The 27775-nt window shown below is 39.4% G+C and overlaps 1 protein-coding gene across 1 annotated transcript; it reads left to right on the top strand.

Annotated features, from left to right (window-relative positions):
- Positions 1-422: 422 nt before the first annotated feature.
- On the top strand, positions 423-27197 carry zdhhc17 (zDHHC palmitoyltransferase 17; the record flags this gene model as incomplete). The annotated part of the gene is made up of 17 exons (XM_079262954.1): positions 423-485; positions 8065-8168; positions 8562-8684; positions 11098-11175; positions 11958-12102; positions 12385-12449; positions 13617-13779; positions 13905-14030; positions 15599-15741; positions 16315-16433; positions 22521-22669; positions 23034-23096; positions 23178-23271; positions 25753-25836; positions 25929-26086; positions 26580-26674; positions 26758-27197. The coding sequence occupies 17 exons, from the start codon at positions 423-425 to the stop codon at positions 26894-26896; spliced, it is 1911 nt and encodes a 636-aa protein (XP_079119080.1). The 3' UTR covers positions 26897-27197.
- Positions 27198-27775: the final 578 nt, after the last annotated feature.

The raw sequence follows: 27775 nt of genomic DNA, 5'->3' as shown, positions 1-27775 counted from the left end.
TTTCAGTGTATGACTACATGACCTCCTGCATATGGTGATGGCCTATATCATCATCGGTAAAGTCAGGGTCGTAATAAAAGTGCACAGGCCCCTGGGCCCAGAGTGTTCCAGGGGCCCCCTTCCCCACTGCAACATTATGAAAACTGTGAATGATACACTGTGAAACGTCATTTCTAACATCTCTCAGCCAATGATACCAATAGCAACACACTACTGGCAGTGGTGTAACTATCTGGCTTTTATGTACATTTTGTTTCATGTCCAAACTGCTGGTGTTTGCCTTACGTGGGCCCCCAGGTGGGCGTGGGCCCCTGGGCTTGTGCCCATGTAAAGTTGACATCCCCTCTTTCTTCCTCCCAGTTTGCTTCACCAGTCCACAGCCTCGTCTTTCCCACAATGCTCAGCGAGCATCCCCCACCAAGATGGCCGACGCTATGGAGGAATATGAGAAAGAAGCTGGCTGCGTCCCTATTCTCCATCCTGAGGTTTGCTCTTTCAGGTCCACTCCTTCGCGCGGGCACACGAACATACTTAAAAACGTGTTACATGAATGGGCGTGTGAGTGACTGTGCGGTTTTTGTCGGGCTTCTTTGGAAACTCCGATGCCCCCTGCATAACCACCGGTGGGGGGGTGGCAGCAGTCAGCTAGCAATGCTAACGTCGCTAACGCTGCTAACGCTAGCCCCCCTCCTCCGGCTGCACAGTCAGTAAAAGCTGCACAGATGTCTACGTTAATGTTAGCGTCAGGCGAGGTTGTGTTTCCCAAAGTGGTGTCCGAGGGCTTTTCGTAAACAAGGCTGCGCGATTAAGTCAGCAATGGGAAAACGTTCATGGTTAATCCTTCCTGATGTACGATGTTAGCACTGTAGCTAAATTGGTCATACTGTTTAGTTTTGTTGATCCTAGCTAAGCTGCATGGATGTAAAATCTATCAAGTGTACATTATAAACAGTGAACAGATACTCAAAGTGTGTAGCTTTTACAGCAAGAAATTTATGTAAAGTACCTTGATAGACAGACCACCTGGTTAGCAACATCTGTCAATTTGTCAATTCAGTTCAATTCAATTCAACTTTATTTATATAGCGTCAAATCACGGCAATGCCATCTCAAGACGCTTTACAGACAGGAAAAAAAAACAACACAATGAAAGCCAATTCATTATAGCCTATATAAGGAAACCAACAGACTGAGTTGGAGACTACGTTTTATTAACCTACAATACTATTCGAAGATGTGCAATTTGTTAATGTCAGCCTCATTTATTTGGTGCACAAGCTTTTTGGCTTTTGGTTTACTTGTTAGTATGGATAGGGTACTTGTATTGTCATCCAAAATTTCAGGTAAACATGTCAGGAATCAGGGACAAAACTGCATTTTCCATAATTTTTGTATGGAAATGTATGTGTAACACACAGTTATTTATGATTAGTGTCAGATTTATAAGTTCTTTGTTGATATATGCAATGAAACCACATTTGCATTTTACCTCACACACTCAAATGCAGAATCACACACACTGACAGCAACAAATAGTAGCATTATTGTAGATTAATAATCACATTTTACTTAGGGTATATCCAGGAGGGGGAACTGGAAGTTCCCAATTGATTCCATTTTTTTATATTGAGTGTGCATTTGATAATTTAGGAGTAGTGTTTGCATATTGGACACAGCCCGGATATCAGCTGTTATCTCATTGGCAGCAAATCCAATCAGAGGTTCTCTGTTGTTTTGCATCAGTGAAATTGGGTTGCTCTTCTCAGAAGTCCCATGTTGCTTCTTAGTTCATTGCCAGTGGGTCAGTTTACCCCCCATAGCTTGTTCAGTAACTGTGTAACATAGTATTTGCCAGATAAAATCTTTCACAATTTCATGTTCAGCCAGTCTCCACAGGTTCCAGCTGTACTAAGTACTTATTGATAATCAGTTGGGAAAGATGCAGTTACAAACTATATCATTTTTTTAACATTTAAACAGACAGATAATGCAGTAGCCTTCTGAGCTTCTGGACTGAAAGATTAAAATGAGATGCTGAACATAATAATCTTGGAGAAATTTTTATTCTGATATGGAGCATCAGTGATGGTGATATCTTCTTATGCCACCAAATTTCTATATGGATTAGCCCTTATTTCAATGTCTGGTTCCCACTTCAAACATGACTTTTTAATTTAAAAGTCACAGGAAATTAGCCTTAATGGCTGTTTTTATTAAAGAGAATCACTACCTGTTAGTTGTATATATACTTTTTTTTTTTAAAGTATTTTTCAACTCTACCTAAAGGTAAAACCTTGTTCCCTTTCTATATTGTGATATTTCTCCTCCTAAACCATAGATGCTATGGTGTAACTTAATATCATTATAACTACTAATACCCATGTTGACAGTTCATCTGTTTCACTCAACATATGCCACCTGATGCCCCTCCCAATCGGGTTCCCTGCAGATTGCACTCTATAGTGCACCAATGTCTCTCCTTGAATGTGTATTTGCTTTTGTTTTTTGTCATTTTTCTTACATACTGAAAAAACTTTAACCTGACAACAATAACTTGTAGTAATTGTTTTCATTTTGGTTTGATTAGTCTCTTTCATTGCTGTGGAAGATTTTTTGCACAAAGGATGAGCAGCATCAGCAATTATTTAAGGGCATTTCTATCTTTTTAGATGCCAACATTTGACCTTGACAAAGGTTATTCATAAATTGTAAAACTGTCTAGATATTTTGAAGTCTCCTCATCCTGTTTAAACAATGCAGCACTTAGATAAAAACTAATAAATAAAAACAGATGCCAGAATCTCAGACTTAACAGGCTTCAATTAGCTTGTTTAGATGTTTAGTTCAATGTTTAGTTTTATGTCAGTGCAGATAGAAAAGGCTGGGAAAGTATGATTTGTTTGGAAAGGTTCTGGAATCAAATGTTAGGTCACTTGTCTGACAGCCAAAGCTCGTCTTAAACCAGGTCATTCAACAAGATCGTGATCTCAATTAAACCTGCTGAATTACAACATGATGTCTGACAGAAAATAATGAAGGTGTTGCAAGGACCAAGCCAAAGTTCAGTTTTCAACATGATTAAAATTATGTTGGGACTTAAGAGAGCTTTGTTTAAAATAATTTTTGCAGACAACAGTGTGCTGAGGCAGTATGAAGGAGCTTACTCCACAATAATGACACTGACTGTGTCACATGGAAAACAATTCAAGTTACTGCTGCTGAAGTTAAAGTTGGGATGAAGACCAACTGAATGCTTTATTTTAACTTGGCTTCTGTGTTTTGGTTTAACTTTACTGAACAAGGACATGATTTGATGTTATGTTTCTGGGATTGTGTTTTATCTACCAGCTGATTAGGCCCAGATTATTATTGTTTTATTGCCTTGAGATATATAACTTTAGTACTGAAAAGTGTCATATCTGTCTCTTACTCCGTCTTTTATACTTTTATTTATATTTGATGACATAAATTCACACACCTGTTCAGGGTGTGAATGTGCTTCCTCCTTGTTTTAACAAGGTTTTCCATAAGCTCCTGTTGATTGTACCTCAGTGGAGATTATCTGTATTAATGAAAGTGCATATAAAATAACATTCAGAACCAGTCTGAATAATCTGTTCTTTGGTTCGCTGACACAGCTGAATGTTGGCAGTTCCTTCCTTTTTTGTTTGTGTTAGACAAAAGCAAGCCAATTTTAACCTGGATTCAGTAGGCGGGTGTCTGTTGCTGTCTTCTATTGAAATTTAGAGGATATGAAGATAATTAGTAAAATAAATACATAGTAAATGTTCAAAAATGTTTATTAACCCATATAAGGAGAAACCATGATGCGGATTTGGGGAAATTGGAAAAACTCTGCAATTTCTCCCACCCTTGCAAAAATGAATGAGACGAAGTTTAATACTATATAGAATGAGTAATGTAAAGGAATCTGATGATGCTGTGCGGTGGGTTAAACATTTTAATATGCAAAGTACTTCCAACACAAGAACACAGTTACATATTCTTATCCAGAATTTATTTTTCTGCACCACTTGAAGGCATTAAACTGTCTGCCAATAATGTATCTCAAACCCCCCTTCACGTTCATTAAAGGATGCGCACGAGTGCCCAGAAAATTACTTTTTTTTTTTTTATTGCACAATGCACATCAACCTGTCATAAAGTAATTTGTCAAGACGTCATAGCTAAATCATAAATCCAGTTATTTCCTGGTTCCCAGTACAGACCTTCCTTAAAGTTGCTTCTCTCTTCAGCAGGGTGCTGTATGGAATCTGGGTCATCTCATAGATTGTTGTGTAAAGCAAGTGAGACTAAATGTATGAGACACTTGAAGTGAAGCATCAGAAGTCTGGGATTTTATTTTATTTTATTTTATTTATTGAGCATGTCAACATGTTGAATCCAACCATTTCCTATCTTGACAGATAAAATGATAAAACATTGTGTGCTCCTTTGGAAATGCAAATGGGCAATTTGTCATAAAATGCACATAAAATTGCAAGACCTGCTCACTCTCTGTGCTTGCAGTTGACTGAAAAATGCACAGATTTTGTCGACTTTAAACATTCTCATTAGCTGCCTTTTATAAGAATAGCTTTTTCCTCAGCCCCTCCTGATCAATCAGTTCTAGCTGTGCCCTGAGTATGAATTAGCCCCTTGAAATGACTCTAATTTCAGACTGAATTTGATTGTGAGCTATGGCTGCAGCCAGCGAGAGGAAGAACAAAATAGCAGTGCAGTCTAGTTGCAGGAAAGTAGTCACCACAGATGCAATGAGACGCCCTATTTTCACTTCACCTCTTTATAGGTTTACATATAATTGGTGGTCCCTCATCAGGAAGTTATAGATGTGCTTGCTTCAGTATCACTACTCCTGCTGGTTCTCTAATACAAAATAGGACTTTAGTAGTGCTTAAAACATTTTTAGCCCAAGACATGTGACCTGCACCCCCCAGGGATTGGCTGCCATATGTCCCACTGACCAGCTCCACTGACTAAAGCCAAGCCTGCTGCTTTACAGAAGATGACGTTCCAACCAAGCTGGCTCATGTTGAATGCATTACATGTTTAATTTTGATTGCCATCATGTATGATTGTTTGCTGTATCACTTAGCAGGTAACTCAGGAGGCTTAAAAAGACTGCAAATCTTCATCTCTTTAGGCATCAGAGGTGACAAAAAGCAGAGGCTTGCAAGTTAAACATTAAAGGAGATGAATGGGACAAGTGTCCCAACATCTGGTGAATAAAAGGCTCCTCTCTCTGATCCTTCGCTCTGGTGTTGGAAAAATATCAACTGACTGGAAATCGGACAAAAACCCCCCCAAGTGGGTGAAAATAGAAACCCTCATGGTCCAGCGGGGGCAGCTGGAGTTTTACTCATGCTCCGGTGTTAAGCTGAGAACTTCATGTCCATCACAGGAGCCCGCACAGCTGAACAATCAGAATCTGCCATCATTGTAATGATTTCTGAGTCATATTGCAGCTTAAAATGGATCCAATATTTGTTGTAGCTTTTACTAGCGTCAAACACACATCAGACTTAATTAGCAGACTTGTGCAGAGGTTGACATTAAACTGTACAAGTCTTCTAATGACCCATTGGTTGAGTCCAGTGTGTTGCAGCAGAGAATCATCCAGCATTTGCTGGACTTCGGTCCTCAAGGACTAGACTTAGTAGGGCTGTGACAATATGCTTGTGTACCTACTCAATTCGATTTCGATTTTTTTTTGTGTGCCGACTCTATTTAAATTGCAATTCTCACAATTCTTCGATATTGCTGATTTTTGTAGATTAAAAACAAAACAAAAGTACAAAACGTATTTTTGTGCTCGTCATTTTTCTTAATTTCAAATAGGAAAAAACAACACAGTAGCCAGATCATTATTCTGCTGCTGTAATGGCCAAGAAAACAAGTAAAAAGATCAATAAAACAATAACAAATGACAAAAATTTTATAATGAATTATTTTTATTTATTTGAGGAAAAAAAGCTATTTATTTAACCAAAAAAGGTTTTTAAAATTGTGAAGCAAAAAAAAAATCCCGATTTCAATTCCATTTTCCTACCCCTAGACACTATACTACGATGTTTACATTTCATTTTATTATTCCTTGACTCCTAGTTCCAATCTATCAAACAACACTGAGCAAACAGACTTTTAATTAGCTTATTTTATAACACTACAGCAATGGCAGTGGTTGATTCAGTGGGATACCTTGTGGTGGTCTTGCAGCAGGAACACTTCTTTGTTGGTGATGAAGGAGTGGGGGCGCTTCAAGCCCTTTTTAAGTGTCCTGACCCATTAACTTCACTGTTCAGCAGCATTAGAGTCCAGGAACAAGACTTGAGTTGTATGGGCATTTTAATTCTGTCTACCTGAACTGCTGCTTCATCATGCATCGCAAGGAGATCTTCTCTCATCTCAAAAAGTTGCTCTGTATTTTATGTAAGGCGGGTGGTCTCCATAACTAAATTACTCTAATTGCTCTAAGCCAAACAGGTGTCAAATGCATTTCAGTTGAGCGGCCACATACGACACAATTTGATCAAGAGTAAAATAGTAAAGTACACTAGTTATGTTGAGTTGATCACCTGCTCCGATATCATTCATGACTTCCAGCACAACAAGTCTGAAGTACCGTACTTGCAAGAAGTCCCTCATCAAGTTGAAAAGAAGTCAAAACGGCTGAATTTTCCAAAAATCACAATTACCATTGGTTTTTTTTTGTTTGTTTGTTTTTACTTTTTTTTTTGTTTGTTTGTTTTTTCATTAAACTTCTAGTTTTTATACATAGGAGAGACTGCATGCCTTTTAGAGTAAGTAGATCCAAACAGAAAAAAACTCAATCAAATCTCGCTGTATTTAATTAAATCACTTTTAGCATTTTTTACCACAACAGAAGAAGGATCCTTGTTGTTCCTCAAATGAATCCCTAACAGAGCTCTGCATCAAACTGCAAAACAAAAACATGCCTGCAGCAGGTTTTCTTATGCACCTTTTCCATTTTGCTTTTCTAACCCCCCCCCAATGGCAGTGTTGATGGAAGCATGAAAGCTCTGCATCCCCTTTGTGGTTATGCAGGGAGCCCCGAGCAAAACTCTAAGGCGAGATGATACAGCTTGTAGTTTCTGTGGCCATGGCCTGTCGCCTCAGGTTACCCAGCAGCTCTGCACAAGCCTGTCACTTCTTCAACCCCCCAGACGCTGCTTCATTATTCTTCATCCATACTAGCATCTATGCAGCAACATTGCCAGAAAGGCTTGAATGTCTGCAGGAAGGTGAAACAAAATATGGAGACTGTTGATGTGGTGATGTTGAAATACTGCATTGGTTTTACTCAGATTAAAAAAAAAAATTCTGTTCTTATACTTTTTAACAAAATTACAATCACTCACTTGACCTTAAAAGTTTCCAGTGGGGGAGATTTAAATGAGAGTAGATGTCTTTTTATTTACCAGATGCAGCATTCATTTCCAGATGATGGTGATTTACATTTCCTGTTGTTTTTTACTTTTCTAATTGAATACTTTAAATACCCTTTTATATCTAGTGTCGGTGTCGTTGTGCATCTTTATATTACAAGGAGGTTTTTCCAATGTTTTCCTTTTAGGTTTATTTTTTACATCTTTGTCTGATTAAGTAATGTTAACTTGCTTAACATCAGATTATTCCTGAATTAGATTTTTACTGCAAATATCTTGGGTTGGGCTTGGGCTATACCTCAGTTTAAATATTAGCCAAAGTTAGCAGTTGGGTTATTACACCTTAGCAACACCAGTTTCCCAACTAGTGATTGGAAATGGACAATTATCACATTAAGGGAAGATGAGCCTGTCATACAAAGGGAAATCTGATTCATTCATTCATTCATTCCTGGAAAGGAACAAAACAAACAAAAAAAAAGGACAGTTATAGCAGGCTTGGGCACATTTCTGGCTGTAGCTACAAGCAGCGGTCCTGGCCAGTGTAGAGCCAATGTCCACGTTCATTGTTCCAGTCTGATAAAGCAGCACAACCATGCTAACTTTTATTCATCTTTTTCTCTTTTCCTCATCTCAGGAAATCAAACCCCAGAGTCACTACAACCATGGTTACAGCGAGAACGTCAGCCGTAAAAACCATGTGGACGACTATAGCACCTGGGACGTTGTCAAAGCGACTCAGTGAGTGGACAAACTCTCTGTGTTTTTGTCAGCATTACTTATTCATTGTAGTTTAAAGTGTTTTTTTTTTTGTTTTTTTTTTGCAGAGTCAGAAGTTATTAATTCATTACAGGGTGGAGAAGAAGTTTTTTTTATTATCTCCCTGAGAAGACAGTACATGTTTTGTCCAAGCTGTTGTTAAATTTGACAGCAAATTTATGTTGTTTTGATTTGAGGTTGCTAATATCCGCTTGGCAAGTTGTGACAGAGCGAGTTTTGTTTATTTTAGGGCTTTTTTCTTTAATTGTATTCTCTGGTGCATATGTGTGTTTACCAGTGTCTGTTTTTGAAAGTCTAACTTTGTGCTCATGCATGTGAGGAGTATTTAATCGCTCCCCCATCCTGTGCTTGCAGGTATGGTATCTTTGAGCGCTGCAGGGAGTTGGTGGAGGCGGGCTTCGACGTTCGGCAGCCAGACAAAGAAAACGTAACACTCCTCCACTGGGCCGCCATCAACAATAGGATAGACTTGGTGAAGTAAGTCACTTCAGGTCATGTTTCTTTTCAAATTGTAGGCATCCGTATTAAAGCGTGTTCTCATTAAAATGAAGGAAAATAATAAATTAACGTATTTGTGCTATTTTTATTTTTGCGCAGTTGATACTTTTTGTCAGTTGTTCTCTTAACCATCATCAGAAGAAAATAAATGCCCACTTCAATGGTCAGCAGAAGGACTGCAAATAGATTTCCCTGCAGCAGAGGAGGAATACTTCATGGATAATTTGAATTTTCTAGGAAGTCACATTGCAGGTGCTCTCTTTCACCTACATATAGAGCAATCTGCCAGCTGCTTTATGAATCTGTAAAGTAGAGCTGAACCGAGTGTATTTCCACCGACCGAAGAGGCAATTATGTTAGAGTGGATGGTGATGATTTTTCACATAAATTCCTGCAGCTCTGTGTTGATTTCAGTCACACAAAAACATTCCTAACCAAAGAAAAGTAAGCTATGAAATGTGTATTTTTCTGTCTCATTACAGTTCGAACTCTTTAAAAAAAACTTATATTTATGTATTTTTTCTTTAGCTCTGTAAGTTAAAGTGGACACATCATCATGGAGTATTTTGTTCACAATGTCAAGTTGTCTGGAAGGACTGCTCATGGTTCTTCAAACAGCAGCGGAAACTTTAATTGTAGTTAAAAGGGAATGTAAAGATCGCAGAAATTTATTTTATGGAGATTTCCATCTGTCTGTCTGTGTGGCGTGGGAAGGGGGGGGGGGTGAGATGTTGATACTGTTTTTCCACTGACGACGGTGTGTTTGCGTCAGGGAGGAACATTATACATACAGAAAGCAGATGAGAAATGTCATGCTGTGTTGGCAGAAGACACTGGATTTTATTCCCAACAACAAATTTGAATGAACAGCCGTCAATCTGGCACTAAATTGTATGAATCCATGTTCCGTCCAGCTTAACCTGACTCAACAGATGACGTTTATTATGCTTGTTAATGCTAACGAACTAAGAAACAGGAGTTAATGTTGAATGAAATAACATGAAAATTACGTTATTAATCCCCAGAGGGACATTTAATTGGGAAGATATTGTTAAATGTGAGATTATTTGCTCTTATCAGATCAATGTTGTGACCAGAAAATGAAAAAAATTCAGTCGGTAACACAAAAAAGATCACATACACGGTGTCCTGCAGCCTAAAATAGTCAGAATAAAAACTGTACCAAAATATCTGAAAACGCAGAAAATTAACAGCTGGCACAAAACTTTAAATCTGTTTCTTGACAAACTTTTAATCTTATTATAAGAAGATTTGCGTTTTGTTTTTCAGTGTGGATTATCAGATATTCAAATCAGTTTAAGATAAATCAGTTTATGTTGGTGTCTTGCTGTAAAACAGAATAATTTTAAACTCTTCAAATAAAAGACTCATATCAGTTACTGCACACCTCTGTCTCATGTCATCAGTCTAGATATTCATGCTGCTGTCCATGTCAGCTGATTTGAAGTAATTAGGACTCACCACTGCAGTAATGGCGGCACAGCAAGATGCTGCACAACACAAAACAGCCAGTAGATTTGTCTTTATTAGACCTGCTTTTCCAGGAAAAAGCATACATCTTTTAATAATGTTGAGCAGTCACAAATAAGCAAACTAATGACTTCCGCAAGCTGTGGCTGATTTACCATATTCCCTATGCACAATGTTATTTAATGTGTCCAGCGACGACTTTAATATCTGTATTATTCCACAAAGATTTTAAAAAAAAACAAAAAAAAAAAAAACAACAACTTGCAAATATTTAATTCTTAATGCATAATTCATTTTAAAAAAATGACAAAAATTAAGTAACATTTAGTGACATTAAATGAACCTGTTAAATTGGTTACTCATCATGGTTCAGATGCTCCATGATTGAGTCAAGTTGCACCCACCTCCATCGGATGCCAAGGCAGGGATGTTCAGTTCCAGTCAGTGAGGGTTACTGTCCTGCATGTTTTAAGGGTTTCTCTGCTCCAAAACACTGGACTCAAATGAATGGGTCATTTTACTCATCTGTAAACGGTGTGTTGGAGGTGGAGTCGGTGAAGCATCCAGAACTTGCAGAACACTGGCCTTTCAAGAGCAGAGTTTGAGATTCCTGGTCTGAAGAAAACTCAGCTGTAGATTTTCTGATTTATCACTGAGATCAGATGAGATTGTCTATGTTAGTGCAAATATTCTGGCTTTTTTCTTTATTGGCTTAGTAAGACCGTTTGTACAAAAGTTTATTTCTGTATGTGCAACATAACTTTAATGTCTTATCAGAATAAAGCCCAGCCACCTTTCCATTGTTGTTAATGTTGGTTATACACCCCAACGTTGGGATGAAATCAACAGAAAAGCCAGATTCTTGAGTAAATAAAGTTTATTTAACTGTTTGTGTGTGCAGGTTCTACATATCAAAGGGAGCCATAGTTGACCAGCTAGGAGGAGACCTCAACTCTACACCTTTGCACTGGGCTACAAGGTAAAACATTACTGATGACCTGTATCTTTTTATGTGTTTCATTATATTGAAGAGATTGTTGCAACCTGAAATATCAGTCCTTCCTTTCTTTTTTTTTTTTTTTTTTTTTTTTAAGGAACATTTACTGTAAAACTGTTGGGAAGGGACTACCACACCCTTTATTCAGTCACACAGGGGGGCATTACGCTCACCTCCTGAATTATTGATACATTATTGATTTAACAACGGGCATCTGCACCATCTCTGGAGTCCAGTGTCGGCCTCCTCCCCCTCCAGCTGTCAGTGACCTTTAAGAGGCCACTAGCCTGTTTCTGTCTGAGTGCTGACCTTAACTTTGGTTGTTCGAGTTAACTGGTAAATAAATGCCATGTGTTTTGTGTGCACAGTGCTCATACATAGTTCAACTCTCCCAGGCAGTAAAACCAAACCAAAACAAACCATTTCTGTCGTTTTTATTAGCGTTTTGTCAAATATTTATTTGCTCTGAGGGGGAAGTTGGCATTTTACATTGTTAGCAATAAAACCACAGTTCAAAATGTATATGAAGAGAGGAAGTAATTTCCACGACAACACCATTTATTTAAAACAATAAGACCAAAGAGGGAATCATTCTCATTACACAGCATTGCTCCATGTCCATTAAAGTGGTTTATTAGCAGGGAGAGTCTCCAAGGACTGATATTTGGACCAATGCTTATAGCTTTTACCTCAGTCACATACAGTATGTGTTTTGTCTTTTTATTTCTCCCCTGTGGACCATTTTGCATTTTCTCCTCTCCAAGACAAGGTCATCTATCCATGGTGGTGCAGCTCATGAAATATGGCGCAGACCCATCTTTGATTGATGGCGAGGGATGCAGCTGTGTTCACCTGGCCGCCCAGTTCGGCCACACTTCCATTGTGGCCTACCTTATCGCCAAAGGACAGGTGGGGGAAAACAAACACTGCTGCTTATTTGTGTGAAGAAATCATGAGGTTGTCCTTTTCACAACAGGAAATGCAGTTGTGACAGGATTAGACCGATACATTGGGGTGGTTTAATTGGCTGGCACGGAGTTGTTCCCAATGTTTCATGATCCATTTATTTTTGTTTTGTTTGCATGTTTTGCAGGCTTCCTCCACCAGGTGGCGCCCTGGTCTTGCAGGTTTTTTTCTTCCTGTCAGTTCTGCAATGTCTTCATCTGTCTTATTGTCTTTCTTCTGTGACAGGATGTAGATATGATGGATCAGAATGGAATGACTCCTCTGATGTGGGCAGCATACAGGACACACAGGTGTGTATTTTTACATGCTAACTACGGTATCCTACAGCAAATACACATATGTGTATATTTGTATTGCAGGAAGAGTTTTGGAATTACAGCTCTTTATTTTCTAAGGACTAAATATAATTGGACAGTTAACTCGAAAGCTGTGTCATGGGCTCTTCCACCATCAATTAATCTATAATCAAGCATGCAAACAATCTGCAACTGATTCTGAATCTACAACATGCAGTCAAAGGAGCTCTTAGTGGAAGTGAAACAGACCATCTTTAGCTGGAAGAGGGGGAAAAAAAAAAGAAGGAATCCATCAGAGAATAGCAGAAATGCTGGTGGGCAGTATGTGACTCTTTCACAAAGCGATTACTTCATCAGGGCAAATGCAGAGGGCTCACCACAAGGTGCAAGCAGCTTGTTATCTCAGACACGCATGTTATATCAAACATAGTGGAGGCTGTTTTAGGACATGTCGATGCTTCCATTACGACTTGCATATTGTTACAAAGGAATAAAGCAGCTGGATGAAGTCTAAAGTGTCTGGATAATATTTTTGCTTCCGTTCAGGAAAGTTTTGATTTAATGTCATGTGACTCCACAGATGAACAGTGACCCAAAACCCAGCCCTTTGAATATAACCTGAATGTCTGCACTTCTTTTGCATCTCAGTTGTTTCATTTAAAATCAAATAAGGTGTTATGCAGCACTCAAATCTCAAAAATTGTATAATTTTCCAAATATTTGTGTGTATAGTAATCTGGTTAAGCTACTTGCACAAACATGATTAACAATTTCCAAAGTGATCCAATGTGTTTGCATACTTTTCTTTGGCGATTCATTGGGACATTTTAACGGCGTGTGTAGAATAAGGAATATTTCAGAAGTTTAGATAAGAAAATGGATGTTTCTCCTGACTGCAGCAAACAAATCAAAACTGACCAACTGCTGAGAAATTGAAATAGGTCACCATGTAGATTTTAAGTTCAGAAAAACATCTGGAGGATGTTTCTTTTTTATAATGAAGTAAGGCAACATATTAACCAACAAAGGGAATGACAATTCATGCAAAAATGTACAGAGAAAGAAGATTTTCTTTAACCTGCAATGAGACAAGTGTGTTTATTAGACGAGATTCTTTCCGTCTGATTATCCTTCACATAATTCATGTTTTATATGTTACAGTGTGGACCCCACAAGGCTGCTACTGACCTTTAATGTCTCCGTCAACCTGGGAGACAAATATCACAAGAACACAGCGCTGCACTGGGCTGTACTGGCCGGCAACACCACCGTCATCAGTCTGCTGCTGGACGCCAACGCTAACGTTGATGCACAGAACATCAAGGTAAACTCTTTCATGGCTTTATGAATCTGTATTTTCTAGTTTGTCACAGTCAGAAACACAGTTCTCTTACGGCCTTTGAGTGTTTTATGTTGTGAGACATTTGCACATATTCCAACATTTGTCAGGGTGAGACACCACTGGACCTCGCCAAGCAAAGGAAGAATGTTTGGATGATCAATCACTTGCAGGAAGCACGACAGGCCAAAGGTTACGACAGCCCGTCCTACCTGAAAAGGCTGAAGATGGACAAGGTACATGCAGATGCACGTTTTCTTTTGCCAGTAACCAAAAGAAAAGAAATTCTGAGTTGGTTTGAAACACAAAACAAAGATTAAATCTGATTCATTTAACAGACGCAGCTATTTATTACTTCCAGTAAGATTACGTCTTGGTGTTTAAACTTTGCTGTAATGACGGCTTTTCAGTCAGACGTGCTCAGACTGGCTTTCTGCTCTGGCTGTGTTTTTCTGCCCTGCTGCATTGTCCCAGCACGTCAGGGCTAGCTATTAATTTTCAGTCTAGTCTGCTGCTTCCAGTCAGCCTGACAGGAAGGAGATTTTGCATAATGATCTGTATTCAGTAATACAGTTTCTACACTGAAAATGGCATGTTTAAGCAGGTTGTCTCAACATGGACACACCTTGTTTATAAAACCAAATCATGAAGCTGCTTTTTAAGGTGATGAAAACTCTGCTGTTAATTCTGCTCACATGTTTTGTCATCTTTCCATCTCCTTGCGATGATGTTTTTAGCTGATGAAGGTAACTTGAGCTGCATCAACCAAAACTTCCATCCTTCACAGAGAAATGATGTTTAGTGATACTGCTTGTACTGATGTGACAAGTAGATTGAACAATGAAGCCTTTGGGTTTGTCTATGTCACTCCAGATGTAGCGCTGTAGTGAGTTGAGCTTCATAGAATGTAGATGGTGGAAAACATCTTAGCTTGCTTAAACTGCTCCTTTCTTTTCTGTGTATGTCCTCAGATAATGCAGGGCAATATTTGTTTCATAATAAATAAAAAATAAATGAATTATAAACAGTCACTTCTGTCTGATCTGTGTGATATTATGTGATGGGGACTTGGACAGGCTTTCTGAAGCATGAATTTTAACTTAATGTGTTTGCTGGAGCTGGTTGTAAGCACAAGATAGCAAAGTGTTCTGTGCTCGTAATGGTAGATTTAGCCAAGACACGAGGAACGAGATGGGAATAAAAGTCAGATCTGTTCCTATGTTTAGGCAAGGCAACCAACATGTACACACAAAGAATAAAACTATTAATTGTCATGCCTGAATCTCATCTTCTGATATTTAAACACTTTTTATATGGACCAGGCAGTTGTCATGTGGCCAGTTAATAGTGGCCAAATGTGCGGGGAAAAATAAAAAATGCTTCTTTTGATGAGCACAAAGACATGATGTATGCATGGTAAAATGAAAAGAATGACCTCTCTACTCATGTGTGGACGGTGTGACTGGGTGGTACAGCTAGAAAAGTTACATCTCTGTATTTTTAAACAGAAGCTGTGTGCTAACATTGAGAGCTCAAATAGGGATCTTATGTATGAGGTTGTAAGCTCTCCTGAAGTACATATGACCTACACTTAAGACTGAACCTGAACACATCATATATAGACAGACATGAAGTTCACTGCTGCTCTGCTGAACTTCCCGCTTACCCCATGCCTCCTTTGTCAAGTAAATATTAGTTTCTCCCATTAGTTTCTCTTTTTTTAATCACTGTTGAACCTCTTTCCTTTCTTTTCTGTTATCTTCTTGCTGCTCTCTTGACATCATCTCTCCAACTTCCCCTCCAGGAGTTCAGGCAGAAAGTGATGTTAGGAACGCCTTTCGTGGTTATCTGGCTCGTCGGTTTCATCGCTGACCTCGACGTAGACTCCTGGCTGATTAAGGGCATCATGTATGCTGGCGTCTGGGTTGCCGTGCAGTTTCTCTCCAAGTATGTCTCACCTGAAAAAAGACACATAATTACTTTTTTTTCCCAGCATTTAAGCAGGATTTTGCCATCTGAAAACTTGACTTCCTTCATTCAGTCAGCACTCCTGGTTGCTTAAACTCCATCCATCCTGCCACTTGGGCCTGTTGTATTTCTCTACACTGTTAGCTCTGTCACTACAGTAACACTCATTATCAGCTCTGTTCACTTCATATTTACTGTCATTCTTGGAATTCTTGCACGGTGTAAAAACAGTTGTGAACAATAGTGCTGTCTGAATCCAGCTGCAGCGTGTCATCAGGTAATGGTTTGCTTTGCCGTTGCTGCTGTCTGGCTTGCTGCAGAACTTGGATCAAAGCCTCTGGCTGTATTTGTCCGTATGTATATCTGCAGGAAGAATGCCTTGATGTGTTCAACACACAAGTTATGAGTGGAGCAAAGCATGATAATGGCAAATTCAGGCCTGTGATCATTTGATCAAAACAACGAGGCCAAAGTTGTAATGAAGTCCTCCTCGGTACTGAAGAAAGGTTGAGAAAAGTGCTGACCTTGATCTCCTATCTCCTCTCTCTGCAGGGCTTTTTTTGATCACTCCATGCACAGCGCTCTCCCTCTGGGAATCTACCTGGCAACCAAGTTTTGGATGTACATCACCTGGTTTTACTGGTTCTGGAATGATATCCTTTTTCATTTCAGTGGGGATGTAGCTGAAAAGTAAGATCTTGTCAGGATAAGAGCAGCGCTTGTGTAAGTAAGGAAATCTCAATCTACATCTGCAGAGTGTGTCGTTACACACACATTCTGTCCACTTTTTACACCAAAATGCTGCAGCAGGATAAAATAAGGGGGGGGGGGAAAGAGTCAGCCACATTTAACAGAAGGATTCCTCCCATCTATAATGGAAGCAGAAACAATTTTTAAGATTAACAATCTATAAAAGAAGTGTAGATGTGTGTGTTCGTAAGATACAACAAAGAACAAAAGCAAAGAATAAGATGTCCTACATGAGGCAGTGGTCAGTGAAACAGTTTGTGTATATCTACTTAGTTTTGTCATGTTCTCATTAAAGTTGCCATTTTATTTGTATTTTTGGCATTTACTGGTCAAGACAGCAAGATTGAGTCTCTGTATTGTAATTTGCAAATGCAACCACCAAGCATGGAGACTCCTGATTAATTATGTGTGAATAAAATCCATTTTATTTTGTTTTAATGGAAAAGAACAACAGAATAATGGTTCTGAATGGTGAGAAAAGGGGAACTGTAGATATGACTGTTAACTAATAGAGAAACATTATGCTAGAAGTTTCAGAGTATCGTGTTGCATCTAAATGTTTCTGTTACAGTGTGTTAATGATGTAAAACAAGACGTTTCAGTGTGTTATGGTTGCAGGCTGAAAGTAAACATAAGCAGCTCCAGAGAGTTCATCTGTTACGTGTCATGGCTTGCTCAGGTTTGACCCCCTTGTTGTTGTTGTTTTTTTTTTTTTTTAATCTTTTTTTCTGGTCATGGAAGAATTGCCTTTCTGTTCAGAAGCTGCTAATTGCAGGACGTGAGACCAGAGCAACTAATTTGCAGAAGGCATTTAATTTTCCGCTTCATTGCTTCAATAATGTGACAGGAGTGCACAAATCCTTTGACTTGAGCTGATTAAAAAAGGAAACTGTTTTAAGATGTTTTCAGGCGACTTAAATGAGTGTTTCTTGGATTTATGATGGATGTAGATCATATGACATTAAATTGATGGCTGTTTATTTATAGCGACAAATTGTTCTTGAGCATACATCTTGGCACCTGTGTATTCATCTTTCAATAGCAAAGGGATTTCCTGGCAAATGGTTGTATATGGATTACTTATAATGTGAACATGGTTTCCTTTGACTAGAGAGTGTATTTGCTTGTTCTTTCAGACTCTGTTTTTTCTGTTTAAGCTCAGAGTTGACAAAAAGCTTTCAGTAATGTTGTGTTCATAAGTGTTTTTATAGTTGCATGACCCATTGGTTCATGCACCTTGCTGCTGTTACCTTTACTCCTGCAGAGCTGCAGGCGTTTTACATGCAAACTGTAGTCAGTCTCTGCTCAGCTGCTACACTGTATTACTAATCGTATATCTTCAAGCAAATGAAGGGATACGCACATTAAAAACAAAGGATTTAGAAAAACGTTGACTAAGAAGGGTGTAATAAACAGTTTCTACAGCCCTTTTTACACTGTGAATACAAAACTAATGTGTCCTCTTAATGCTAATTGCACCTTCAGATTTACAAACAGGACTTTAAACTTTCTTTTGGTAAGCGGCCAGTGTGGCTAGTGGTTTACTAAAGTTACCAGCAGTAATCATTATCAGCCAAATACAACTAAAGGCATGTAACAATACATGTTTCCTGAAGTTATTTTCTGTTACGACCCCCGTAGGATCTAGGGGTAGAAAAGGGGTGGTAACACAAGATTGAGCAGGTAACTAAAAGTTCAACAATGACTTTATTTACAAGATTCAAGTGGATTCAATAGAAAACAATCCGGATTTACCTCAGCCAGTTGGGTAAATGGAGATAAAACAAAAAACATAAACAGGGAATACCTAACCAATATTGCAGTTTGCACTGGATAAACCAACCAGAAAATTCGGTCAAACCAAGGAGGCAAAGTGTGTCTCCATCAGACACAGCTGCCCTGAATGATGGCTCTAATTGTCCTTCTATAGGAGTGCCGGAGATTGTGGCCAATGGAATGAAACTCCAGGTAGTTGGTCCACCAATCCGGAGGCATGATGATAAAAGCAGAGTCCAGGAGGAGCAGCCAATCATCGAAGTGTGCTGGAAGCATCTTATTTGCATCTCAGCCCACAGAGCAAGAGGCATTTTCATTTACCTTTTTTTTTTTTTTTTTTTTTAAATGAAATGCCAAACAATATTGTCTGTGTTCCCTTTTAAAATGGACATCCAAAGGGACTTTGTTTAAACTTCGTGTGTATCCAATCTCAATGGCTTTTTTGTTGTCTACATTCTCTTCTACATCCTCTTTTTCTTGTATCTGCCTTCATTCTTCACACCATTTAGCACCACATTATTGCTTTTCCTTCTACAAATCACTCACTTTATTTAAATTTAGCTCCTTATTTAGCTGCACTTGAAGCCAGTAGCTTGTCAGAGATACCATCCACATAAAGTAAGCACACAGAAAGTTGACGTGCGATACATCGTGACATGGTGGTTGTGAAAACTGTGGTGATGGCACCACAAGGACACGCATAATATTTGCGTCATTCATGCCCATTCAGTTTCATTTCTACCCACTAAAGTTTTAACCTCATTAGCCTGTTGATTTGGAGCCATGTTAACCAAATATGTGTTGTAGCATTTAATCCAGTGAGATCCAAAGTTGGTCCTCGAGGGCTGCTGTCCTGCAGGGTTTTATATGTTCCTGTTCCAACACACCTGGCTTCCATTAAATGGATCAAACAGCCAGTGAAGTTCTGCACTACAGATTAAGATCTACTACTGATTAATTTGAGTCAGGTGTGTCTGAGCAGGGATACGTGGAAAACCTGCAGGATTCTGGCCTTCGAGGACTGGAGCTGGACATCCCTGATTTAAATGCCAACCATTTTCTCACTTCTGCACTGCTGACAAGTCACAGTACGGAGTGAGAGTGAATGATGTAATCAGCAAGTTTAATCTTTCTTGAATTTTATGTTATGTTTTTTAAAGCTGTTGCTGCTGCTGCTGCTGTTGTTCTCACTGTTCTTGGGGGTGCTCCTAATGATTGCCTGATTTTGTATACATTTCTCTATAGATGTAGGAGCTGCTTTTATGTTTTGGTTTTTCAGTCTCTTTTTTTTCCCCTTCTTACTCTTTCTTTCTACATAAAGAAAACAAATGATTTTTTTTCTATCACAGTTCCTTCATGGTTCGTTTTTCTCCTCCTTTCGTGGTTCATTCTCCCCTAAAGCTTCGTTTCCACCAACCTCTACACTTCAGATTAGTGTGGTTTGTTACGCTATTTGTGTGTTTCTATTATAAAAAGGGACCATTCTGTACCAAACCAAATTGTACCAGGCCTCCTTCAAGACAATGGTACAGTACGGTTAGGACGAAGCTACTAGAATCACACAATAAAGCACTTTAATATGTGAACAGAAAGACGCCAGTGCCCGCAGCAGAGGCTGTATGACCTCCATTGTTGTTGCTTGTTGTCGCTCTGCTATGACGCCACACTTGAAAACTCTCACCTGAATAGGCTGCACCATACCTGAACTGTACAGCTTGGTGGGAACAGGGCTTAATATCCTCATTTGTCTTCTTCAGACTGATATCAGCAGAAGCACGAGTTTACTCTTTCATAAACAACTTCCAGTAACTATGGGTCCAAGTCTTCCATAGATTTCTTCTGCTTTTCTAGTTCAAACATTCTTTTCTGACCCACTTTCAGCTGTAGTGAGCTCAGTGTCCTTAAGCCTGTGATCCAAATTAGATCAGATGACTTGGGTGGAGCCGTAAGAGGGTGCTTTTCTTTCTGTTCTCTCCAGGATTAAGCTCATATTTTCTCAACACTGAGGAAGAAAAGGGGGGAAGATTTAGCTCATGAACAGATTTCCAGCAGGTAAATGTCAGATAATACTGAAATAAATTGGCTTTGACTGTTGGAATAAAGTTGTCACCATTCAAGCCTACTAGAGATAAATCAACACTATTAAATCATTTCAGAGGGTTCAGAGTTAGACAAGCCAGTTTGTAGTGAGATCACAGCCACCATTCAGGAGACTGAAATAAAGGCAACAGTAAAATTCAGACATTTTTTATCATACTTTCAGACATATTTAATACCCTTCGTCTTGAAGCTCTTAAGTTACAACGCATTTTGCGTCTTGTAGTCTGGACCTCTGAGCGTCCCTCAGCTACTTCCCTTTGGGATTCAGCTGACTCATGCACACCTGCAAGATGAAGCGATCTGTTAATCAGTGACAGTATTCAGGGGATCAGGACACAGCTGTCACAGCATTCCCTTTTATCTCTCCACGCTTGTGCACAGGAAGCTCACAGGTTATTTGTTTATTTAGTTTGGAATAATAGAAGAATCTGCCTGCGATGATGAAACAGCCTTGGACGTATATGTACACAAGGGCCCTTTGGTTTTTGGGATTAACCCAGTCGTATTTTACATTTGTTAAGTTCAGCTGCACAAAGTGCTGGCTGAAACTGCATGCTGCCATATGAACTTTCTTCACAAGGAGTGGTTTATTCTTCTGATAAACTGTTGTGGAAGATGATTCCAGTTTAACTTGGATAGTTTTGAAGAGGCAGATCGGCTCTGCGTCACAGTCTTCCTGTAAGGAAAGTAGAAAATCTGACTCAGTCTGATGTCAGTGTTGTACAGGAAAGGCTTTTATGGATACTTGTTCAGAAATGGTGCGATGAACAATTGCACAAATGTTTAGCTTGTCTTCCACAAGTTATTGCAGTAGATTCCAGGAAAGTGGAGTCTTTGTCTTGGTGTAGGCATTCCTGGTTGTCATCACAGGAAATATTTATGGTTCGGGAGTTCTCAGTGAATGTAGACAAGAATCCGTAGGAATGGTCTTTGCTCCTCCACTTGTTTGAATCTTTGGATCATTTATCACATCTGTAATAGTATATTTATACCAGCTTCCAGTCCATTTTAATGTTCAGTTTAACTTGTATTCCTTGTTTTAAGAGTCTAAATGGTGTGATACGACATTTTAAACTGCCTTGCACTCCCACCAGATCTCTGAAGTCTACAAACTGATTACTGTCAACCATTGCCAAGATCTTTTGTTGGCAACCTCAGCCCAAACCCAGAAGCTTTTTTTTCTTTTTGCTGGCTTTTAGTTGTGATATTTGAATATTTAAATGACTTTCAGACTAATTTGTTAACAAACTGGAGATCTTTTATCCATCTTTGCTCCTCAGCAGTTTGAGTTTTCATGAATACTCTGTTTTACACAGTCGATTTTCTGTTCATTTCACTACTTAGAAAAGAATTTTATGTAGGGTGTAGTTGTAGAAGAAACCAGTGGTGGATCATGGTAATGTTGACAGCCGGGTGGCATAGTGGTTAGCACTGTGGCCTCACAGCTGGTTGGTCACTGGCTCGGTCTCAGCTTTCTATGTGGAGTGTGAGTGTTCTCCCTGTGTATTCGTGGGTTCCGTCCACCCACAAGACATGCATGGTAGGTGATCACTTATCACATGTAAGTCGCTTTAGATAAAAGCATCTGCAAAATGATTGTAGAATAGAATAGAACAGTTTTTCTCTTCCTCTTTGTACAGTTTTTGTTTCAATGGGTCAACTCTGTAGATATTCACTTTTTGAATCATACCAACCTTGAATTAAAACCAAACTTGGTGTATATATGTCCAAAGGCAAAAAAAAAAAAGTAAAGGGGAAAAAACTGCAAGCTTTGGGACTTTGCACATCTCTGTGAATCATCAGAAAAGCTGAATCAGTAAAGAGAGAAGTAGTTTGACAGCCCAGCCACATGAAAGGGTTGTGAAGTGCAGCTATGCTGAAGGTAAGAAAACTAAGTCTGGAATCAAATGATTGTTCTGCAGAAGTGACTAAAATGAAGACAAAATTTCATGTTCCAAGCAAGATATGCAGGCAGAACGAATATTCTGACCCTTTAACCTTCAGCAATGTCACACTGTTGTTTTATTTAAAACATCTTAACGATTTGTTTCACATAATGAAGTTTTGGCAGTTTGTAAAGGTGCATTAAAGGGTTTATGTTTAAGCTAGTTGTGATCCAGCTTTTTCAGTAGCCTTCTTCCTTGACCCGTCTGTACATCTGCCATTCGCCACTGTCCATGTGCCGTTCCTGGTCAACAGCCTGGCTCTGTTCTACAACTTTGGCAAGTCGTGGAAGTCTGATCCAGGAATCATAAAAGCATCAGAGGAGCAGAAGAAAAAAGTAAGATGACCTGAATCTCGTTGTGGTTTAGTAAAACTGAGAGTAAATAAAATTTCCAGTCTTTTCTTTATGCTTTTTGTTTGAAATGCATGTTTTAAGCTGTCTTGTGGTGCATACCCCCTAATGTTGCATTGAATAGAAGATAATTGAATTTCCTGTCTTACCAGACACTCTTTTCTCTGCCCTGTCATTGCTGAAAGCTTAATTTAGTCTAGGTTGTGAACACAGGCCTTTTTCTGTCTGCAGAGCTTAAAAGAACACTGTCTAAATGAAAAATATATGCAAAATAAATCCAAATTCAACCAAGTCAATGAATGGAGCTAAAAAATTTACACTAGTCTTTGTTTTTGTTTCTCTCCATCAGACAATTGTGGAGCTGGCTGAGACGGGCAGCCTGGATCTGAGCATATTCTGCAGCACATGCTTGGTAAACTCCAAACAAACTTTATATTAACATAAAAAAAAAGAAGAAAAGCAGATAACATACAATTCTTGTCTTTCCATGCAGATACGGAAGCCCATCAGGTCCAAACACTGCGCTGTCTGCAACCGCTGCATTGCCAAGTTTGACCACCACTGTCCCTGGGTGGGGAACTGCGTGGGTATGTTAGCATCACAGCAACACATATCTGGCTTCGAGACTTCAGCTTTGTATTCTAGTTTCTCCGTTTTAAGTGTTTGCTTTTGGTCAAACTACCACAACATTGAGGTTTTTTGTTGTCTTCTTTAAACAGAAAAGAAGTGAAAGCTTGTCGCGCAGCTTATCCAAACATTTTAACCCATTAGAGCCTTTAAAAACAGGGCAGCAGTAACACTTGTATGTTACATCAGGTCTTAATTGATTCAAACAAACTTCCTAAAAGATGCTTCCTGGTCCAGTTAAGAGCGTAAAGACAATAGAAGCCTGACTCAGCGGGGACTGGTTTAACATCATGGGCCAGGAAATGGAGGGGGAAAACAAAGGCAACCTGGGGATTGTTTGTCTGTGAAGCAGACTGGAGACAGTGGGGGAAGGAAGGAGTGCAGGGGGCTCATAACACTTCCCTTTTAAAGCCTTGTGGTCAGGATGAAGCTTTAAAAGTGAGGAAACTGTCTGAACAAACAGCCTGGAACAACCACAGAGGCTCTACCACAAGCCAAAAAAAAGTAGGATTCACCTGTTGTGTGTTTGCCATGGCTCACATGGCCAAGTCCTCGACCATAATGTTTATTTACTGGTCTTGAACCTGCCTACAAAGTATGTGAGACCTGCTTGTCTGTCGTCATGTCTGCTCTGGTTATCTTTACTGTTCTTTCATTTGCACACATCTTTTACTTTGGATATCAAATGGTAACTCATTGCACAAGTCTGGAGCCGCGTTAGCTGTGTGGCTGTTGGACACACAGATGATGCGATTAACTTGCCATTTATTGCCATCTATAAAGCAGAGCACACACCTACCATATGAATAATTTAAAAAACATTTGTAGGAACTGGCTTCTCATCATTGGTTCTGTGTTTATTGTGTCCAGTACAAACCCAAAGCTTATAACTTAACCCATTTAGACTTGAAGCAAAATACACATGATTTGTATCTTTGTGCTCATTTTGCATTTTGTTGTTTATGTTTTACGTGCACACTTTGCAACTAGGGTCATTTGAATGTGCCAAAATCATTCCAAGTACAAATGACCTCTTTATGTCTGCAAGCATGGACCAGTTTGAGTACAGCACAGCTTTTTGTACATTTAAATAGGTTTGTCGCAATAAGTCAGTTAATCGCACATTAAGAAAAATGCATGCAATAAGTTTGCTAGACGCAATAATTTTATTTTCTTTCTATACTGCCGCATTTGTTTTAAGGCAGTATTAACTAAACACAGCAATACAACAAGCCCCCATTTGCACTTAAGACCTTAACAAAGAGGCTCGCTCCATCTTCCCGACAGTCCACGATCACTGGGGAGTTTAACCGACAGATTAACTACCAACAGGACAGGACAACATGGTGTGCACTCACACAGCATGGTTGGTAAAGCCATGCTGCCCTTTAATGTTGTTTAAAAGGCAACATTTTGAAAAATGTTGCAAACATTTCACAGCCAGTATGAATTACCTGGATGAACATTCATGTTACAAACGGCTTTTCCACAACTTTACAATAAGATAAAAAATTACATTTTACCATTTCACCGCTGGTCCAAACACGTCCCCTTAAATGAGCTGACCATAGACTATGTAACTGTCTTACTTGGTGTTTGGAGACCATATGTTCCAGATAACCGCGTTGCCAAAACCCTAGGAGAAATCCTGATCTGTTTTAGCAGACTGGGGACTGGATGAGTCTTGTCTGCACATCACACTAAATGTTCTTTCGAAATGAAAGTCTGCTGATCTTTGTAAGGGTTTACTTGAATTATTATGGCATTATTATTATTATTTTAAGTTGAAAATGGTCTCAAAATGACGACAATAATGGTTTAGCGCAATCTTATCGTCTATGGCAGTAATTTCTGAGACAATTAATCGCGTGGCAAAATTTGTTACCATGACAGGCCTACATGTAAATATGAATCACCAACAGGAATCTCAGCAATGGAGGAGACGTTACTGCAGTTAAGATGGCTAAGGTTGGTAGAAACCCTGCAACCTAGATGAAGTAACTGCTCCGTCACACACAGGCTCCATTAAGCTGAGACCTGTTCAAGCTCTCAGAAGAAGTTTGATTTCTTAATTGAAATTATGGGTAAAGTTAATGCAGTTAAAGATGGAGATGCTGAGAGATCCTGCTGAGCTGGGCTGTTTGCAGCATGGGAAGAGGTAGTGTTATGCCTGGCTTTTTGAGTTGTTGGACACTTCAAACATCTAAATACATCCATGTTTGTGATAACATGCCCCCTTTTAGACTCTCAAATAGTTTGGACTTCAGGTTTCTTGGTTCTTCAGAAGCTCCAAAAGTGTGTTAATGTTATTGTGTAATAATTAAACTGAACAAAAACTTTTAGTCTTGTCTTTGTGTTAAGCTGTCAGACAAAACAAAATCCCAACAGTGAAGTTGGTAAGAACAGAACAGGTTAACAGAATGTGTTTTTCTCATCTACAGGAAGTGGGAATCATCGCTACTTTATGGGTTATCTGTTCTTCCTGCTCTGCATGATCTGCTGGATGATGTATGGCTGCATCTCCTGTAAGCAGAACAATTCGCTCCTTTTAAACAAGAATTATTTCCAGCATTTGTTTCGCTCCTCGGCTCACATCTTCTTTTTCCTCTTCTCCCAGACTGGAAGGCCCACTGTGCCACCAGTTACGCTAAGGATGGTTTCTGGCTCTACCTGACTCAGATCGCCTCCTGCTCGCCGTGGATATTCTGGATGTTCCTCAACAGCATGTTCCACATGATGTGGGTGGCCGTGCTGATAATGTGTCAGCTCTACCAGGTATCAGCTCTGTCTTTTTTTCTTGCCTGATTAGTAGGGCTGTGACCATATGCTTTTGTCCCGATTCTATTCGATTCCGATTTTTTTTTGGGTGCCGATTCGATTCAAATTGCAAATCTCACAATTCTTTGATTTTGCTGATTTTTGTAGATTAAAAACAAAATAAATATTTTTGCTCTTCATTTTTCTTGATTTCAATGAGGAGAAAACAACACAGTATCCAGACCATCATTCTGCTGCTATAATGCCCAAGAAGACAAGTTAAAAGATCAATAAAAACAATAAAAATGAGATAAATTTGATAGTATATTAATTTATTTTTATTTGGAAAAAATAAAAATGGATATTTTTGTTTAAAAAAAAAAATCAATTTTAAAATTGTGAAGCAAAAAAATCGATTTTTCGATTTGATTTTTCCACCCCTACTGATTAGATCTCAGTGTCTCTGAAATGTAGAGTGTTTTTTGATCTTCCTACTCTGGATTTTCTCTAGATTGCCGCTCTGGGAATCACCACCAATGAGAGGATGAACGCTCGGAGATACAAGCACTTTAAAGTCACAGCCACGTCCATCGAGAGTCCATTCAAGTAAGTTTCTTATGTTTTGTTCTCTGGGTTGATGTTTTAAAAGACACAAAGCAGTAGTGACTGATCCTTTTGTCCCCTTGCAGCCATGGTTGCATCAGAAACCTCATCGACTTCTTTGAGATCCGCTGCTGTGGCCTCATCCGACCTGTGACAGTGGACTGGACCACGCAGTACACAATAGACTACGACCAGACGTCCGGCTCAGGCTACCAACTGGTGTAGGGATGAAACGTTGGAGGAAGATAAAGTGGAAGCAAGGGGGAGTGGAGAGTGGCTGGATGGGTGCAGAGAAAAAGAAGAAGAAAAAGAAGAGGTTTTCGGAAGGAATACTCTCCTCGCCCCTCCCTTCCAGCATTCATATCTGAGCGATGCTGTCCTCGGAAGCGCTTGCTTTTTTTATTTTTTAACTTCTTGGACCATCTCTCTTTCACCAATCAAAAGACTTGGGGGGTGCGAAAGTTTCAGCCAGGACGAGCATGCAGTAGCGGGGCAACACCTTCACTTTCACCATCCTTACTACTATTACTACTATTACTCTCCAACGTAAGACTCCATTAGTCTTTACTGTCCACCCCACCCCCTCCACTTCATCTCCTCTCCTCGGCCCTTATTTGGACGGTGCTCTCTGCCAAAATGCGATGGGGGAGGAGAGAGGAAGACAGATGCGCAGTACAAAACGTCTACAAGCTGCAGATGCAGCAGCGCTGCCAGGAGGCAATGTTGCCCCCCCCCCCCCCCCCCCCCCCCCCCTTCCATTTCCATCTTATTTATGGTGTCCCTGTCGATGTGCCCTGTGCGTTTGTGATGTTTCGAGTTGGTGCAGGAACCTTGACGTTTCTGTGATGAACTGTGGTGGCCAGGGAAACTAAAGGAAGGTTTTATAAAGAAAAAAACATGAATTTGTTTCTTAGTATGATAGGAATAAGGGAATGTCTTTTTAAGGTCTTTAATTTTGCACCGTGATGAGTTTTTTTTGCGTGGAACAGAGGAGGATTTGCCAACGTTACTGAACTTATCCGAGGAAAATGTTGAGTTACAGGTGAATCTACTGGAGGAGTCTCACTTCTTACCTGTTGGAAAAATAAGCTGCATCCACTGTAG

The sequence above is a fragment of the Telmatherina bonti genome (assembly GCF_933228915.1).
Source record: "Telmatherina bonti genome assembly, chromosome: 23".
Taxonomy (NCBI): Eukaryota; Metazoa; Chordata; class Actinopteri; order Atheriniformes; family Telmatherinidae; genus Telmatherina; species Telmatherina bonti.
The sequence above is the reverse complement of the archived record's forward strand: the minus strand, read 5'-3'. Positions and strand labels throughout refer to the sequence as shown.